General features: G+C 34.7%; 1 protein-coding gene across 4 annotated transcripts in view; it reads right to left on the bottom strand.

Moving 5' to 3' along the window:
• RASAL2 (RAS protein activator like 2) overlaps positions 1 to 20,233 on the bottom strand; it is a 387,777-nt gene that overhangs the window by 136,409 nt on the left and 231,135 nt on the right. Inside the window, exon 1 of one of the 4 annotated variants that reach the window (XM_036849998.1) lies at positions 16,023 to 16,128. The exons of the other annotated variants lie outside the window; for them this stretch is intronic. Coding sequence (XP_036705893.1) covers positions 16,023 to 16,035 — 13 coding nt within the window. The 5' untranslated portion in view covers positions 16,036 to 16,128. Of the gene's footprint in view, positions 1 to 16,022; positions 16,129 to 20,233 lie in introns of those variants that run through there. 4 annotated transcript variants of the gene reach the window in all.

Genomic DNA, 20,233 nt, shown 5'->3' with positions numbered 1-20,233 from the left:
TACTCAGCACCAATCCTCTGTGTGGGAATCTCTCCGCTTTGCCCTCTGCACCCCTGTGGCTGCGCTCTCCTCCGTGGCTCTGAAGCTTCCCCCCTCTGCCACCTGCAGTCTCTGCCCACGAAGGGGCTTCCTAGTGTGTGGAAACCTTTCCTCCTTCACAGCTCCCTCCCACTGGTGCAGGTCCGGTCCCTATTCTTTTGTCTCTGTTATTTCTTTTTTCTTTTGCCCTACCCAAGTACGTGGGGATTTTCTTGCCTTTTGGGAGGTCTGACGTCTTCTGCCAGCGTTCAGTGGGTGTTCTGTAGGAGCAGTTCCACGTGTAGATGTATTTCTACCGTATCTGTGAGAAGGAAGGTGATCTCCGCGTCTTACTCTTCCGCCATCTTGCCCCTCCCTTCAAGATTATATTTTTAAGATTTATTAATATTGTTGTGTGTCACTACCGTTTTTTCATTTTCATTGATGTATTCTATTGCATGACTATCATACTTTTTAAAAATCCCAATTTATTGATTTTTTTTCCAAGTTGTATCCATTTGAGGGCTATTATGGATGTTTTTAATTTTTGTACATGTATCATCATGTACATAAATATGTATTTCTACTGGGTTAGCATTATTTTCAGTTTTACTAGATAATGCCAAATTGTTTTCTAAAGAAAGTGTATGAATTTTCACTCCTACTAGCAATGTAAGAGCTCCCATTGCTCTTATATTCTTGACAACTTTGGTTTCATCAGATTTTAAATTTCAGCCAACCTAGAGGTTGTCCGGTGATATCTTATAGTTTTAATTTGGGTTTCCTTGATTATTAATCAGGCTAAGCACCTCTTCAAATGTATATGACCATCTGGTTATCTTCTTCTGTGAAGTGCTTATTCAAGTCTTTTGTCCACTTTTCTATTGAGCTTTGTCTTATTAATTTGTAGGAGTGCTTGATATATTCTCGTATTATTTTCTTTGTTGGTTTATGTAGCTTGCCTTTTTGCTCTCTGAGCAGTGTATTTTGATAAAGAGAAGTCCTTAACATAGTAAAATTGATCACTTTTTCCTTCTTTACAGTTAGTGCTTTTTCTGTCTGATTTAAAAATTATTTCTCTATCCTAAAGCCATAAAGACATTATGATATAGGCAAGAATATACAATGGAGAAAAGACAGTCTCTTCAGTAAGTGGTGTTGGGAAAGCTTGACAGCCACATGTAAATCAATGATGTTAAAACACTCCCTCACACCATACACAAAAATAAACACAAAATGGCTTAAAGACTTAAATATAAGACATGATACTGTAAAACTCCTAGAAGAGAACATAGGCAAAACATTCTCTGACACAAATCGTACAAATGTTTTTTTAGGTCAGTCTCCCAAAGCAAAAGAAATAAAAGCAAAAATAAACAAATGGGACCTAATCAAACTTACAAGCTTTTGCACAGCAAAGGAAACCATAAACAAAATGAAAAGACAACCTATGGACTGGGAGAAAATATTTGCAAACGACATGATCGACAATGGTTTAATTTCCGAAGTATACAATCAGCTCATACAACTCAATAACAAAAAAACCCAACAATCCAATCAAAAATGGGCAGAAGACCTTAATAGACATTTCTCCAAAGAAGACATACAGATACCCAAGAGGCACATGAAAAGCTGCTCAACATCACTAATTATTAGAGAAATGCAAGTCAAAACTACAATCAGATATCACCTCACACCAGCCAGAATGGCCATCATCAAAAAGTCTACAAATAATAAACGCTGGAGAGAGTGTGGAGAAAAGGGAACCTTCCTTACTTTGTTGGTGGGAATGTAATTGGTAAAGCCACTATGGAAAACAGAATGTAGGTTCCCTAAAAAACTAAAAGTAGAGTTACCATATGATCCAGCAATTCCACTCCTGGGCATATATCTGGAGAAAACTCTAATTCGAAAAGATACAAGCACCCGCAATGTTCACAGCAGCACTATTTACAACAGCCAAGACATGGAAGCAAGCTAAATGTTCATTGACAGATGAATAGATAAAGAAGATGTGGAATATATACACAATGGAATATTACTCAGCCATAAAAAAGAATGAAATAATGCCCTCTGCAGCAACATGGATAGACCTGGAGATTATCATACTTAGTGAAGTAAGCCAGACAGAGAAAGACAAATATCATATAATATCACTTCAGTGCGGAATCTAAAAAAGTGATACAAATGAACTTATTTACAAAACGGGAACAGACTCACTGACACAGAAAACAAATTTATGGTTACCAAAGGGGAAAGAGTGGGGGGGAGGGATAAATTAGGAGTTTGGGATTAGCAGATATAAACTACTATATAAAATAGATAAACAACAAGGTCCTACTGTATAGCACAGAGAACCATATTCAGTATCCTGTGATAAACCATGATGGAAAAGAATGTGAAAAAGAATACGCACATACACACACACACACACACACACACACAAAACTGAATCACTTTGCTGTACACCAGAAGCTAACACAATATTGTAAATCAATTATACTACAATTAAAAAAATATATTTCATGTTATTATTTTGTCATTTACATTTAGGTCTACAATCCATATGAAGTTGATTTTTGTATAACATGTGAAGAAGGAATCACTTCCTTTTTTTTTTTTTTTCATTCGAATAACTAGTTGAGCCAGTACCATTTATTGAAAAGACCAAAATTTCGCCACCACTCTGCAGTGTCAATTTATCATAAATAAAATGTACATATATGTACAGATCTGTTTTAAGACTCTTTGTTCCACTGGTCTATTTCTAAAACCAATATCACTTTGTCTCAATTACTATAGCTTTATAAAAAGTCTTGATAGCTGATAGAGCAAGTCCTACCAATTTATATTTCTTCTAGAGATTTTGGTTATACTCGGGCCTTTGTATAATTTTATAATCCATATAAATTTTATAATCCATTTGTAAAATTCCTCTATAAACACTCATGAGATTTTTACTGGGATTGTATCGAATGTATAGAGAAATGTGACAGAAAATTAACATCCTACAAACCAATATTCTGATTCCAGAAATATGGTATAGCCCCCTTTTCAATTATTCTTTAATTTCTTTTAATAAAGTTTTATATTTCTGCTGTACAGCAAAGTGAATCAACTATACTTCAATAAAAAATATTTTACTGCTAAAAAAATGCTAACCATCATCTGAGCCTTTAGCAAGTTGTAATCTTTTTGCTGGTGGATGGTTTGAAATATTGTGAGAATTACCAAAATGTGACACAGAGACATGAAGTGAGCAAATGCTGTTGGAAGAATGGCACCAATAGACTTCCTTGATGCAGGGTTGCCACAAACCTTTAATTTGTAAAAAACTCAGTTATCTGCAAAGTGCAATAAAGTGAAGTGCAATAACAAAATAACAAAGTTTATAGTTTTCTAGATGTTTTGTACATCTTTTACTAGATTTATTTCCTAGGTAATTACTTTTTATGTTATTGTAAATAGTTATCTTTTTTAAAAATTCACTTTTAGTTTGTTGTCGATACAGAAATGCAATTGATTTTTGTTTCCAGATGTTGTATCTATCAACCTTGCTAAACTCATTATCTGTAAAGGTTGTTTTTTTTTTTTTAAATTTCCTGAACAGACAATTACATCATCAGCAAATTATTAAAATTTTGTATCTTTCCAATCCTTATAATATTTGCTTGCCTTGCCGTACTAACTAGGACATCCAGTATAATGTGAAATAGCAGAAGTAACAGTGGACATCCTAGTCTTGATTCTCATCTGAAAGGGGGGCTTTTAACTATTAAGTATGTTTGTTGAGGGGTTTTTGTAGATACCCTTTATCAGAGTAAGGAAGTTCTTTTCTATTCCTGTTTTGCTAAGAGTTATTACGAATGGTTGGTAAATTTTATCAAACATGGTTTTTGCACAATTAAGATGATTTTAAGTTTTTCTCCTTTAGTCCACTGATAGTGAATTATACTAATTATTAAATATTAAACAAACTTTGCATTGGTATAATAAACCCAATTTTGTTATAATGTATTATTCTATTTACTAATATTTGTTTAGGATTTTGGCATCTGTGATAATGAATAAGATTGCCCTATAATTGTCCTTTCATGTAATGTTGTTGTCAGGTGGTATAGAAGTGATGCCAGTGTTATAAAATTAGCTAATGTGTATAGTCTCTTTTCTTTTTCAGAAAGAATTGGTGTAATCTGAAATTATATCTTTTTTCAATTTTTTTAATTGAGTGAAACATTCTTTAAATTCTATAGTGCTTTACAATTTTCAAAAGTTTCATACACACAATTTCATATAGTAAGTCCCCCGCATACAAATAAGTTCCATTCTGAGAGAGCATTCTTAAGTCCAATTTGTTCGTAAGTCAAACAAAGTTAGCCTAGGTACCCAACTAACACAAGCGGGTATACAGTACTGTACCACAATAGGTTTATAATACTTTTCACACAAATAATACATAAAAATAAACAAACACAAAAAATAAACATTTTTAATCTTACAGTACAGTACCTTGAAAAGTACACAGTAGTACAGTACAACAGCTGGCATATACGGCTGGCATCAAGTGAACAGGCAAGAAGAGTTACTGACTGGAGGAGGGAGAGGAGGTGGGAGATGGTAGAGCTGAAGGATCATCAGCAATAGGAGATGGAGGGCAAGCTGCAATTTCACTCACTCACGTCTGACATTGATGGAACACACGTTCGCATCTTTGAAAAGTTCGCAACATGAAGGTTCGTATGTAGGGGACTTACTGTAATCCCATAATAATCCTTTCCCCCCCATCCTATGTTGCCCCTCCCCTCTTCCCTCTCCCCACTGGTAACCACTAGTTTGTTCTCTATATCTGCGAGTCTGCTTCTTTTTTGTTTTATTCACTAGTTTGTTGTATTTTTTAGATTCCACATATAAGTGCCATCATACAGTATTTGTCTTTCTCTGCCTGACTTACCTCACTTAACATAAGGCCCTACAAGTCCATCCATGTTGCCACAAATGGCAAAATTTCATTCTTTCTTATTGCTGAGTAGTGTTCCATTATATGAAATTATATCTTTCTTAAATGTCTGCTAGAATACTTAAGCAAAGACTTCTGGGCTTGGATTTTTATTTGAGGTAAAGCTCTTAATTTCAGATTGAATTTCTTTAACAATATTAGGATCTTCTTCTTGTGTCAGTTTTCAGCAAGTTGTATTTTCCTAAAAGTTTCACTAGTTCATGTAATTAAAAAATTTGTTTCCATAAAATTGTTTATAATATTCTGTAAGTATTTTTTACTGTATGCAGGATTGATAGCAACATATCCTTTTCCATTCTGGATAATAATTATATTTTTCTTGATCAGTCTTGCCAAAGGTTTGTCAATTTTATGTCTTTTCAAATAACTAACTCTTAGCTTTGTTGATTTTCTCCACTGCATGTCTGATTTGTTTAATTAATTCCTATTCTAATCCTTTTTTCTTTCCTTCTATGCTCTTTACTATGGTACTATTTTTCTAACTTCAAGTTCTACTCTAGCTAAATCATACAAATTTTGATATATAATATTTTCAGTACCATTTGGTTCTAACTTCTCTTATGACTTCTTCATTGATCTGTGGATTATTTACAAGTGTCTCTGATGCTTTTAAGAGGACAGTTTTTTAAAAAAATACATTTATCTCACTTAGTTGTTTTCAGTAGGAGGGTTATTCGGAAAACCTAGCCCACCATTACCAGAAACAAAGAGCCTATAATATGTTCTTAAGTGAAAAACACAAGTTGAACTACAACATGTATCATTTGATCATGCTGAAAACACAGAAAAATTGTCTATGTTCATGTGCTACTTACACACATACATATACGCACACACACACATATAGAGAGTCTGGTAGGATAAATACTAATTGTTAATTTTAGTTATATGTGCAGAAAATAATAGAATTCCTGGAGTGTGGGGGAAGGAAGAGCTTTTATACCTGGGCCTGGTTTGAACTGTTAGGAATGTCAGCTATTACTGTTATTTTTTTAATTAAGATTTTATTTAAAATAGACCCACATAATACTTCAATTATTATAATGGATTAGAAAATTATATATAATCAAGGGAGCACGGAACTTGAAACTTTATTCAATTAACTTCTTTGGTTTTCAAGTAGGATTTATTTGACCTCAGGAAAAGTAAGATTTAACTTATGATGTCTCACAAAGAAGAAGATCCTAAGAGTCACAGTTTTAAAGCCCCAAACCTACATACTTCTATTTCACTCAGATTCTACATACTGCCACATTCTCTTTTTCCTCCTCTTAATGGATAGGGAAAATAGTTTGTGACAATGCTTTCATATATATTTTGTATTACTGTGTTCCTCACACTGGACAACCTTAATGTCTAAGTTTTCTTCAAGATCTTATTTTCTAGCCTTTCCATCACTGAAAACACGTCCAAAATTTTTTAGATATGGCACACAGAAGAGAACACAGTACTCTAATAAGGACTACAAATTAAACGGAAAATAACTTAATATCTCAAGTGTTATGTTTAAAAACATAATCTAATAAACAAAGCAAAATAAAAATAAATAAATAAAAGTTCAAGGAATAAGAGCAGCACAGGTTACCAAGAATTATGAGGCATTAAAAGATATACATTTGGAAAGATCTATAATTAGAAGGCAGGATTGAAAATGGGCAGGAAACTGTCATGATGGGCAGGATATACAACATCTTTAGAGGCCTAGGGAGTTCCCTAGAGTTCAGATCATTCTTCAACAGCAAAATAATTTAAGAATGGATAGGTCTGTAACTTTTTAATTCAGAAATTTTAAAAAATTCAGGGCTGTCATTCATCAGTTGATGATAAATATGAGGTGGGGTCACATGTTCACCAACAGCTAATTTGGCATCAGAATCTGTTCGGCAATATTTGCATGATTATACTGTGTTTTCCTTTATTTTATTAAAAATGGGTGGCAGATTGAAAATGAAAATGCTGCTATCACAGAAAAGAAGCATAGGCTTCATAAAACTAATATTAATTTAATTAAAATAAAGATGAGACTGTTAACCTGCCAGAACTAGAGAATCATTAATTTCAATGAATAGTCTACATTCGACATGAAAGGGGGGAAAAAAAGCACAATTAAGAATCGTGCACAAAGGCTTTGGTGTTCATGATGTGGGTATATATGGTTCTCACATCTTTGTATAATCCTCTACCCTTGGGTGTAGGTGGGGCCCTGGATCTGTTAATATGATGGGATAGTCACTCCCTCAATTCTGCTGTATTATATGGCAAAGATGATGGTATAGTCATTCTTGTGATTATGTTGCATATTATACTGGACTCCATCATAGTAGTCTAGAGTAAGATTCTCTCACTGGCTTTGAAGAAGTAAGTTGCCATGTTCTGGGAGTGTCACAGGAATGAGACGCAAAGGTGGTCTCTAGGAGCTGAGAATGACTCCCTGCCAATAGCCAGCAAGAAAACAGGATTCTCAGTCCTACAACTACAAGAGGACTCTGAGCTCCAGATGAGAATGCAGCCTGCTAATACTTTGGTTTTGACCTTGTGATACGCTGAGCAGACAACCAGCTACACTCTGCCTATACTTTGGTTCTATAGAAACTGTGAAATAATAAATGGGTGTTGTTTTAAGTCATTGAGTGTATGGTTGTTATAACAGCAATAGAAAACTAATTTAGTATGCTAACATGAAAACACTGAGCTTGAGTAAAGCGTGAAATATGAAGGATCTAGTGGAGAAGACTGCTGTAAATGAATCCATAGAACTAAACACATGCATTTTAATGATTCAGAACTGGAAGGATAAGATGGAGGGGGGCGATTTATGTGAGAAGAGAAGAAAGGCATGCTCAAGAAAATATCATGCTTGTATTTTTGCAAAGAAAAAGAAGGAAATTAACATTTATTAAGTATCTTCCATTTATAGTGTTGGATACTTCCACATTTCAGTGATGAAAAACTCTTTTAGACATTTCTCCAAAGAAGATGTACAGATTGCCAACAAACACATGAAAGAATGCTCAACATCATTAATCATTAGAGAAATACAAATCAAAACTACAATGAGATATCATCTCACACCGGTCAGAATGGCCATTATCAAAAAAATCTACAAACAGTAAATGCTGGAGAGGGTGTGGAGAAAAGGGAACCCTCATACACTGTTGGTGGGAACGTAAATCGATACAGCCACTATGGAGAACAGTATGGAGGTTCCTTAAAAAACTAAAAATAGAACTACCATATGACCCAGCAATCCCACTACTGGGCATATACCCTGAGAAAACCATAATTCAAAAAGAGTCATGTACCACAATGTTCACTGCAGCTCTATTTACAATAGCCAGGACACGGAAGCAACCTAAGTGTCCATCGACAGATGAATGGATAAAGAAGATGTGGCACATATATACAATGGAATATTACTCAGCCATAAAAAGAAACGAAACTGAGTTATTTGTAGTGAGGTGGATGGACCTAGAGTCTGTCATACAGAGTGAAATAAGTCAGAAAGAGAAAAACAAATACCGTATGCTAACACATATATATGGAATCTAAAAAAAAAAAAAAAAGGTCATGAAGAACCTAGGGGCAAGACGGGAATACAGACGTGGACCTACTAGAGAATGGACTTGAGGACATGGGGAGGGGGAAGCGTAAGCTGGGACAAAGTGAGAGAGTGGTAGTGTATATATGGACATATATACACTACCAAATGTAAAATAGATAGCTAGTGGGAAGCAGTCGCATAGCACAGGGAGATCAGCTTGGTGCTTTGTAACCAGCTAGAAGGGTGGGATAGGGAGAGTGGGAGGAAGGGAGACGCAAGAGGGAAGAGATATGGGGATATATGTATATGTATAACTGATTCACTTTGTTATAAAGCAGAAACTAACATACCATTGTAAAGCAATTATACTCCAATAAAAATGTTAAAAAAAAAAGTTTTATTTTTCTTCCAATAAAACAAGTAATCACATATCCTTTAAAAGCATAGAAATGTTTTTAAAGCAAAATGATATTAAAGCCAAAGGTACAGAAAACTCTTATTAAATTTGTATCTAGAACTAATTAATAACTATATGTAAAAATTAATGTTTGGTATGAGTAAATTTATATCTTTATATACACTACAGAAATATATATATAAATTGTTACTACTATAAAATATTTAAGTCATATGAAAATTAGTGTTTTATATGTCTTTGAATGCTTATGAATGGTACTTTGAAAGTTTATGGAAAGCCTGGTAGTTCTATTATTCACATCCTGCAATTTTGTTTTGAAGATGCACTTATAAGCCCAGTCTATCTGAGGCTTTCCCCATCTAACCCTTTAAATGACTCCAAATGTAAAGTCCCTGACAGCACACATAGACTAGGCAAATTTATTTTATTTTTGTCTGCACCGCACGGCTTGCCGCATCTTAGTTCCCCGACCAGGGACTGAACCCGTGGCCTCAGCAGTGAAAGTGCCGAGTCCTTACCGCTGGACCGCCAGGGAATTCCCTAGGCAACTTACAATTTAAGAATAAACATGGGGTCATTCCTCACCATCTATGCAAACAAAATGGACTTTCAAAGAATATCATACCATCATCCTGGAAGTTTGCTTATTGTTTTTTGTTTCTATTTTGTGGTTCTGTTTTAGCAAAATGGAAAGATTATAAAAATATCTTTTCTCAGACTCTACTAAATGATAACATGCATTCAGAAAAGTGTATAAATAATGAGTGCACAGGTCAATAAAGTTTTTCAAATGGAACTCATCCCAGTAAATAGCACCTAGATTAAACAGAACAGGACAGAACAAAACAAAACAGCATTACTAGCAACCAGAAGCCTCCTTTATACATCCTTTCCAGTCATTACCCCATAAGGATAATCACTATCCTGACTTCTATCACCTCAGATGAATTTGAACTATATAAAAGTAGAATCAAACGGTGTGTATATTCTTTTGAGACTAACTTTTCATGCTCAATATACATTTGTGAGATTTATCCATTCTGTTGCAGGAAGCAGTAGTTCTTTTCAATGCTGTATAGAATTCCATTGTGTAAGCAAACCACAATTTAGCCATTCTACTGCTAATGAGCATTTGGGTGGTTTCTAATTTTTAGCTATTACGAACATTTTTTGTACAGGTGTTTTGGTGAACCTATGTATGCATTTCTGTTGGGTACATATATAGGAGTGGAATTGCTGGGTCACAGAGCATTGTTCAGCTTTAGTAGATACTGTCAAATAGTTCTTCAAAGTAGTTGTACAAATCTATACTCTCATCAGTAGTGTATGAGAATTCCTTTTGTTCTAGATCCTTGTCAACATTGGGTATTTTCTGTTTTTCTCATTTTAGACATTCTGATGGTTATGCAATTCCATTCTGGTTTAAATTTGCATTTCCCTGATGAATAATGAAACTGAGCACCTTTTCATATACTGAAGACCCACTTGGATAGGCTCTTTTGTAAAATGGGCATTGAAGTCTTGCCTTTTTCTCATAGGTGTGTAGGAGTTCGTTATATATTATGATTGGATATTAAAATTTAAAAATATCTCTTTTCAGATTGTCAGAGAAAAATGTAACATAAGCAACATCTGGACTAAACCTGGAAAGCTTTAAAAAAACCAGTTTCTATTCTCCTGTAACACAGGTTTGACAGGGGAAAAGAGAAACAAAAAGTCTACCTTTAAATATTTAATTCAAGAACTAAGCAAAATAAAAATGGGCTTACAATTTCTGCCACTGGAAGAAACCTACTGGGAAGCTGTCATAAATCACAGTATTTTATAGCAATAAAATAGTCACGTCCTTGAAGCTCACTATTTCTTGTTAATTAAAATTTGATTGTCAAATACATTTTGCAGTTTGTTCACATTTTGCAGTTTCTCAGACGATATGTTTCTGAGAAAAACTGGTAAATAATTGGTTGGATTTTCTTTTTAAAAAGGACCAGAGGAAAGCCTGGCTTCTGCTTTTAAATACCCTTCCATTTACAAATAAAACAAACAAGTAACTTCTAAACTTTCTAAAAAGACTTCTGCCTTTTATATTGCAATAAATTCCCTTTGAATAGTACACTTTGGTTTTGTTAATAAAAATGTTTCCAAGGGAGACTGGTTTTCATTCTTTGTAATGACAGCAATAACTCCTCGGATTTCTTCCTTACACCATGTTTTTGGTTTTGTTAATAAAGATGGTCAACACTGGCTCCAACTGGAAAAAAAAAAAAAGAAAAAAAGCTACTTCTTCGGAAAATTTACCTTTACAAGTTGATCATCAATCAAGTATTTACTGAGTGCTGTATTTATAAGGAAAGGAAATGAATAAAACCAAAGTTACTAAAAATATATTTCATAATTTTAGCAATTGTCACTGTGCAAATATTTACAAGTAAAAAATGGTACTCATAAAACAGAGTGACATTTATTGTTTCAGGAAACTACCATGATGTTTCACTGAGTATTAAGGGGAGGCAAAAATGCTTCAAGAAAAATTTCAAGATGTACGTAAGCTAACTGTATGGAAGATAAAATAAAGATCTTAATTCATTAAAAATCTCCTTATATTTCAGCTGTATAATGGAGACTCACAAAAATCAGACCAAATACTTACTGTGATACATACAGTTCCTTTACCATATGCAGAAGGTAAATAATCTATTATCCTTTCTTTGAGTGATTTGTTTCCTATACTTTGAGAAAATGCTAATAAGAAATATAACGATACTGAACAAAATCTTAGAAATGAGCTCTTCATAATGAGCTCTTGGTACACAAAAGATGATTATCCTTCCCTGTTCACAGACACATCACATCTTGTCCTGTCCTTTGACTGAGCAAACCGAATTCTTTCAATGTATTCACACGGGCTAGATTTTTTGGTGGCTCTTCTTGCACTCCCTTTGACACATCATTCCTTTTTTAAACAAATGAAATAAATTATTTCATTTATTTAACTGATGCTTTATAGTCTAGGTGTTCCTAGAAAAAGGGATTACTGAAGTAGGGACCCAAACATCTTATCTTCTCCTATCTGAATCAAGAGACCAGAAATCAAATCAACTGCACACAACCCATTTGAAATGTAATTTAGCAAGAAAGTTACAAACCAGAGGGTTAAAAAGTGAAAGAATATCCAGTTTTTCTAGTTTTCATGTTAACTAAAGGTAATATCTATGAATAGTTAACTATACAACAGTGCTGCTAAGTTTTTCCAAAGGTACTCTATAGTCTGAATTAAATGCAATAATCAGAGTAAGCAAATTGTCCAACAGGCTGGCTATCCTAGGTGACACCTGGTCCTGAATGACACCGGCTTGATCCTAGCAGCTAAACTTGTTTGCTTACTTACTTTTGAAAGTCTGACAAAGAAGAGCAAGCAGAACCAGGTCATTTTTATTCTTCAAAGAACAAAACTGTATTAACCTGAACTAACTTTACAAGTTGCTGTTTCAGCAATTCACTTATTTATAAAATATCGTAAACCTGAGAATGACAGAAATGTGGAGTCTTACAGAGTCTAATTATTGATAAGAACTCCTCACTGGCTCCTTCTCCATGTGTTTAAGTTCAGAGAGCTCCTGATTCAGCAGATTGGTACAGTCTGAGTAGGGGCGAGGAAGGTACCAGAGAAGATAAAGACCTTCATCTGAATTTTAATGATGATTCAGTAAGTCTCTCCTACTTGTCAAGTATGCACAAAGAAAATATTCTCAGTGGCAACGCTTAAGGCTTCCAGACACAAGCAGATATCATACCCATAATTACATGTGAAACTCTGATAGACTGAATCCCCATCAGCACGCACACACACACACACACACACACACACATACACACAAAGGAAGACAAAAATAAAGAGAAAGAAAAGACAGCTCTAAGAGGATTCATATTGCTGAGTCATAACTCATTTTCTTGACTCACTGTTCAATAGGAAACAACAGGACATAATCAATTTTTTTCTCTTTCTGCACTAAAGAATTAGATATTTTAGAAAGTTCATGCACCTCAAGTGTAAGAATCTGCTGAACCTGATTTCACCACAGTCACCTGCTTCACTAAAACTGATAGGGAACTGAAAATAAGAACAACCACAAACAACCACTAGAGAGCGTGAAAGAACAGAAAGAACAAAACCAGCGTAACACTTTTCCTCTTTACAGGCTGCTGAAGAAGGTCAAGACTGGAGCAGAAGGGGAAACACAACCATGTGGTCTACATAATAGGATTCCCAGAGTTTTGAGTGGATAATCAGGTAACCTTTATGAGTAAAGAATTAACTTGACAACTCAGAGCATTACAAAACACTGAATTATACCCAAGAAGTAGAGAGAAATTGCAGCAGGAAAGAAGTAACTCCTCTGAATGAGACAAAAGTTTTGATCAACTATAGCCAAACTTTTATCAGAAAAATGTCAATGGCTATGACACAGAGCTGTTTACCTTCTTTGCAAATTTAATATATAAACTATATGGATATATATTTCATGAAAAAAAATTTAGAGAAACTAGTATCAAGGAAAAAAAATCATGAGTAGTGAAAATGGGCCTGACTTCAAAAAAACAATGGTCAAAAGAAAATTGTTTCACATACATAAGAGAGTTTCTTTCCTCATGTCATTCATTTCACCCTACCCACTCCCTTCCCATTTACAATCTGTCTTTGGTCATAAAATGGGCACCTTATTAGCACACTGCTTTTCTCTAACAGAGAAAGTATAAACCTGCATAATCTGACATCTGTATTCAGGACAGAGAAAGGAGTATGTGTTTCCTTCTAATATTTTTCTCTTTCCAATGCATGGTAGTAATTTTATAATTATCAGATTGGCTAATAAAGTAGTTTCTTTCAAGTTAGGTCAGTAAAATACCAGCAATAGATTAATGACTTGATTGTTTCTAACATGCGGAAATACACTAAGGCCAAAAGTCCATCTTCATCCATCCATCCATCCATCCACCCACCATATACACACATAATATATACACATATATCATGGCAGTCCTTTCACATACGCCAGCAGGATAAAAGATGAGAGAAAAAAATCTAAGCCCTGTGTAACACAACATGAACACTGTTAAGTTGGATAGAGCATTATGTCCTCATTCTCACAGCCATCAGTCCTTTTATAAACAGTGTGTTTTAATAATGGATTCGGCAGTAAGACAGTCTCTTGTTTCCTTCTGGGTAGAGAATGTACTTTGTAATTTGATTTCCGATAGCTGAGAGCAGTAGTGAAACTGTTCCTTACAACTTACTGTTCATCCCTCACAAACTTATAAATCACAACTGCATCTACACAGACCTAGTCAAAAACTGGAACAGCAGGTCAAGCTTTAACACAAAAACACTGCATCCCTTCACTGTGCTTACAGCCAAATCAAGCTAACTTGTTCCCAGGAATTGTAAAGAGCCATGACAGATCCTTTTGACAGTGGCTATCTTTACTATTTAGCTCACTAGAATAGTGTGGCCTCTTTCAACCCCACAATGGTCTCCAGAAAAATAGAAAGGGCAGCAACCTTTTTAGGGACTAAATGAAAATGTATGAGGACAGATGTTCACTGTCTGTTGTGACTCTCAAGATCCTCCACTTAAGTTACCATCTAACACATAATTCATGAGGTGGTGTAACAGAGGACCCTTATAAATGGAGGAAACAGAGCTGGACCTTGGATAAGGAAGCAACTGGTTCAAACAGCTGGATAATTTTAAAATGTTATCTTACATTAAAAAAATATAAACATAGAGAAGGCAGTGACTATGGGGTGACGTTTTGCTTCCAGTAAATAGATACAAGTTACCCCAAAACAGCTTTACTAACTTAAATTATACAGTTGCTAAGTCCCAAAGTCTTTAAAAGAAATTAAAATCAATTTTAATTTTAATTTCATATACAGATATTCAGAACATGCCACAGCTATGTAATTGTTTATATAAAAGCAACATACAAACTATAGTTATTTTCCTTAATTGAAAGCTATTTTTTATTCTGATAAATATTTTGTTATATATTTTTGGTTTCGAAAAAGAATATGATATCAATATTGATGACATCCAACCCCCAATATTTCCTCCCCATAAGATTTCAATCTAGGTTTACGATGCATTTGGTCTTTAGGCAATAATTCATGGTACCTGAGCCAGCAGATACAGTATGGATAAAGTATAAAGCCTAAATGTATTGATAGCTGGTACCATGAAAAAACCAGTAAACTGCAGATCATGAGACCTGGATTTTCTTTTCAATTCTGTTGTAATGCTGTGATCTCGAGCAGGCATCAACTCCCTTAGACCTAAATGTTCTCATTGAAAATGGAGAGAGTGGACTGCAGTAGACGTCTCTCAAGTCTCTTTCAGATTTAACTTTCAATGAGCTAATTAAAGTTTCTAACTTGTCATCTATTGGCAGAGGATATTAAAAGCCTGCTTGGGCAAAAAAACCCACAGAAAACAAAAAACAAGCAAAGTTCTCATTTGAACTCTTACTGTTGTCTATGGATCCAACCTGTTGAGCTTTCCGAATTAAACAGATTTACTACACGCTACTGAGATTCAAGCAAGGTTGTTACAATATTATTAATGGTCAATATATTTTGTCTCCCTCAGGAAGAAATGGGCTGTATCCATTCCCAGGTATCTTAATATTTCATAAAGAATCTGGGGAAGATACAGAATAAGAAATCCACTTCAAATTATTAAAAGAACAAGTAAATGTTGCAGTGTTAGTATTTTGCTATGATCATTACACCTTTAATTTATCTGAGTTTCTCAGAAGGCTATTCTTGAGCTGGATTTTGTACTGGATGTTGACAGCCTCCACACAGTATTCCTGTGAACTCACAGTAATGAAAAACAACCTATTTTTAAAAGCCAATAAGCACAAAAGTAAACAGTCATTCCATTTGTGTAATTTTGAAAAAGCACACATTCCCTTTAAATATATACGAACTTTTAATTTCTGTCTCAGACAGGCTCTAGGAACTCTTACCTGGGGTCTGCATTTCGTGAAGTTTCTGGGTGTTGCTAACATGATCTTTCCGGCATGCCAGTCAAAACACTTTCTATACCGTATGGTACTCACCGTGCTTGCTCACTTGCTCTCTCTCTCTCCACTTTTTTTTTTTTTTTTTTTTTTTTGCTCTCGCTCTGTGCCTCAGACAGATTGGAATGTAGAAAAGCCAGAGCCAACGCCAGTCAAACTCCATCCCCTCCCACACCCCTCCCCGCCCAGTTCTTTTGCTAGAGAGCACTGAACAATGGCTATCCTTCCTGCTCAGAGCGCCTCTCTTTCACAGCACTGGATGCAGGAGGCAATCTAGTTCAGGAGAAGCAATGCGATTTACCAAGCGAGGTAATTCATTTCTTCTGTCCCAAGGGTGGATGTGTACATCTGTGTGTTTTAAGAAGTGATTCATTTTTTTTAAAGCAATCTACTTCAAAATCTGTCCTATTTTAGGGATAGAAAAATAAAACAAATTTCAGAGATTCTTATTTTGAGTGTTATTGTGCTGAATTAAAACATAAACTTTTCAAAACCCAGGGAAATATCTTACAGCTGATGTATATATAGAAGTCTGTTAACACAAATATTATTATCTTAAAGTCACTCAGTGTGTCACCTTATTGCAATAGAAATATTTTAAATTCAGAAAAGAAAATTTTTATTTCTCTGAAACCTTTCATTCAGGTCTTAAGCTAGAACTTCATTTTAAAAATAAAGAATAATTAAAAATTAATTTTATAAACAGAATGGCTCCTAACTGATTAGTCAACTAGTTGTGATGAAACTATAGATAATATCACTATTCTCAGTCATTATTTTGGTTTGTTTTCAAATCTGACGTATTTCTAGGGGATGTTTTTTCCTACATTCCAAAAAAGGAAGGCAGGTCAATGATGTAATCTTCATTATTGGTATGATGACCTAACACATTCTGAAGCTGCTCGTCTGCTAAGGTTAGCATGTCAGGACTGAGCAATTAAAAAATTCACTGTTTGAATCACTGAGCAGATTCCACCTGCCACTTCAGACAGTAGAACAGGACAGACATGAGAAGAGCCCGGTTTCAATCTTTTATCTACCGTTTAACAAACAGCTGATAGAAACAAATATACTCTATCTCTATTTATGTGTTTATATATATGTATTATATCTCTCTCTCATATACAATCTAGATATACATTTACACACAGATATATTTGTATATGTACACATACATACATATGTGTGATGAGTGTGAATGTATGTATCTTTGGCACCCTTTTTTCCCTCCCCTTTTTCTCTCCAAGTCTCAATGATTCACATATAAAGTCTCCTTTAATTCCATCATAATTTGGTTTTCGTTATCTGCTTTCATTTTCTTTAAAGGATCATAATACTCTAACATTGCATTTTCCTCTGCCTTTACTTTGAGTTTCCTATCTCTACTTCAGAAGAACTATTCCTATAAACCCTATTGCTACTCAAATAAGAGTCATAGAGGGGGAAAAGACATAAACAAAAAGTTATACAGAAAAGAACAAACTAAGGATCTGACCATGAAGACTTACAGACCACAGATTCCCACCCTGCCCTGTATGAAACAAAACACCAACAACCCCTACCCTCTTCTCACTCAGGTGAGCTTTACGCTTTATCATTATTTGTCTCATTTATAATTAACCTTAAAATAGTGCAAAGTATACCAAAATTATTTTTACTTATTATTCCTCAGAATATTTATAAAAAATAAGTCATGATTTCCATCATTCTATCCAAGAGTCAGAGTCTAAGTTAGAGTCTAAGCAGTGAGTCTAAATTACCAGGGAAAGAGATTTCAGCTCAATAAAAGGAAGTCAGAGCCATTGCAAGGCGCTTTCCGAAGGGGCTGCCTACTACAAGAGGCAGTGACTCCCTAACTCTTCCCACACGGGTTGGCAGCCCATCTGATGAATAACTGTAGTGCAGCAGCTCTCAAACTATGCTACTGAACTCGTGTTCTGATGATAAAAAAGAATAATAGCAATCTTCCGTGACATGACAGAGAAAGTTCATGTATACGATTTTCTCAAGTGTGAGTTTTTTCTTTTTAAATATATTTTAAAATGTTAGAATCTGTTACTGTTAATTAATCTTAAAGATGCCTGGAATAGTTCCAAATTCAGATCGATAATGACATTTTCAGATATCTGAAGGTGAATTATAACAATAATTTACTGTGTTCTGCAAAAAGCACTTTTCCTACCTAGAGTTCTGACACTTGAGTAAATCTGAGAAGCACTGTTGAGGAAACAATTTTTCATATACCCAAATATGATATTATTCCATTAGTCAACACTGTTCAAAGGATATTATACACCATATTTTATTAATTTCTATACTAAATCTTTTTCACAAGTAAGCATTCCTATTTATAATCCCATTTTATGCCTTCTAGCCTTGAAGTTGCTGCTTCTCTATCTAGAAGTCCCTTCCTTGCCTGGTCTGCCTGTCATACTCTTATTTACCCTTCAAAACCCAGATTTAAAATTATATTCTTAGTGTGGTTTACCTTATTTCCTACCCAGAGTTGATTACATTCTCCTCTGTATTTTTTTTTTTTTTTACTTTCCACTATTTTTTTTTTCTTTATAGCCTTCATCATTCTCTAACATTATACTATGTACTGATGTTTAATGTCTCTTTTCTCCACCAGAACATGAGGTAGATGAGGGAGGGGCTTTGTCTTGTTTTCAGCTTATTGCTAGAGCCTATAACAGTGCCTGGCTTAATAGGTACTTAATCAGTGATGCCTGGATGGAGAGATGGATGGATGGATGAAAGAATATATTTCAATTACCAAACCTTTGTAAGTACTTACTCTGAGGAGTGCTTTAGAATAACTTGAGGACAGGGACCATAGCATACCATTTTCTGATGCCACAGCCTAGCACTGTGTATGTACATGCGGTGAAACAAGAATATAAAGGAATTCGTCTCAGGTTTGTGCGATTTCAAGTTAACTAATTGAAGACAATTGAATTATATACGAAGGGAAAATAGTCATTTCATCATTTACCCAATTAGGACCTACTTGTAATAGGTGAAATCCTGATCCCTAGATGTTGCTTCTTGGAATAATTTTTAATGTCTCTGAACCCACAGCCATGTGTTGTGCTGCCTTGATCACAGAAATGCAGCTTTTGAGGTAGACACTGAAGAGACTGATAAAATCTTAAACTACAACACTAAGGAGTTCTCTAAGAAGCTGGAGAAGTATGCGTAAATGGCTCACACTCCAGCCATGAGCTCAGGTTACAAAGTAACTGAAATCCATGTCCATGCAGAAAATCCCTCATGGGTTAGAAAAGCCTCATAGAGTCTGAAGGTGTTTTGAAATGATATATTGGATCACATAACTAGAAAGCTCAATTCAGCACCCAGCATATTCATTTTGGTTAGATGAGGGCACTTGAGCCATTTTATTTTTGCAAATAGTCACTATTTTGTCAATATCTGGTTTCACATTTCTCCCCTATACAGAGAGTTGGATAGGGTTGTCTTGACTAATCCATCTTACGCAGTCATGATCCAGCACTGTACTTACTAAATGGTTCTACTAGGTTGAACTACGTGAAAATGCCATTTTTGTAAGTCAAAAATAGTCGAATATCAGCAATGATCAAATGAATAATAAGAAAGATTCAAACACTGAATGAAGGGTTGGAGTAGATAATTTTAAAGGTCTCTTCTGGTTCCAGAATTCCATATTATAATTCAAACATAAATAAGAGCATCAATCAAATTTAAAGTTTGGTCACCACCTTGTCAAACTATGGTCCTATTATAACTTAACACAGCACTGTGTTCTTGTCCTTCTTGGAACTTATATAATGTCTACCACATAATAAATGCTTAATAAATATCTGCTAAATAAACAAATAGCTTGAAAACAGGTATAAATGGACTACCGAAGGCTGTATCTATGTGAGTTTCCAAGTTCAGTGTCAACGAATATTGGTTTTGTTTCTAAAACGCTAGGATATTTTTTTTCTAGTTATGAATCAAACAGTATGTTTTGTGAACTTTGAAGAATATGGATAGTATATTTTCTCCCTACCCCTTACAAAAGTAATTATGGAATTCTGACTTTGGTACAGGTATAGAAGTCAATGTAACAGCCATTAAGAAACCCTAAAACTATAGATGCATGATTTTCTGAAAATCAAAGGGCACACACA

The sequence above is a fragment of the Balaenoptera musculus genome, chromosome 1 (genome assembly GCF_009873245.2).
Source record: "Balaenoptera musculus isolate JJ_BM4_2016_0621 chromosome 1, mBalMus1.pri.v3, whole genome shotgun sequence".
In the NCBI taxonomy this organism is placed as follows: domain Eukaryota; kingdom Metazoa; phylum Chordata; class Mammalia; order Artiodactyla; family Balaenopteridae; genus Balaenoptera; species Balaenoptera musculus.
Note: the sequence above shows the minus strand (reverse complement) of the source record. Positions and strands in the feature narration are given on the sequence as shown.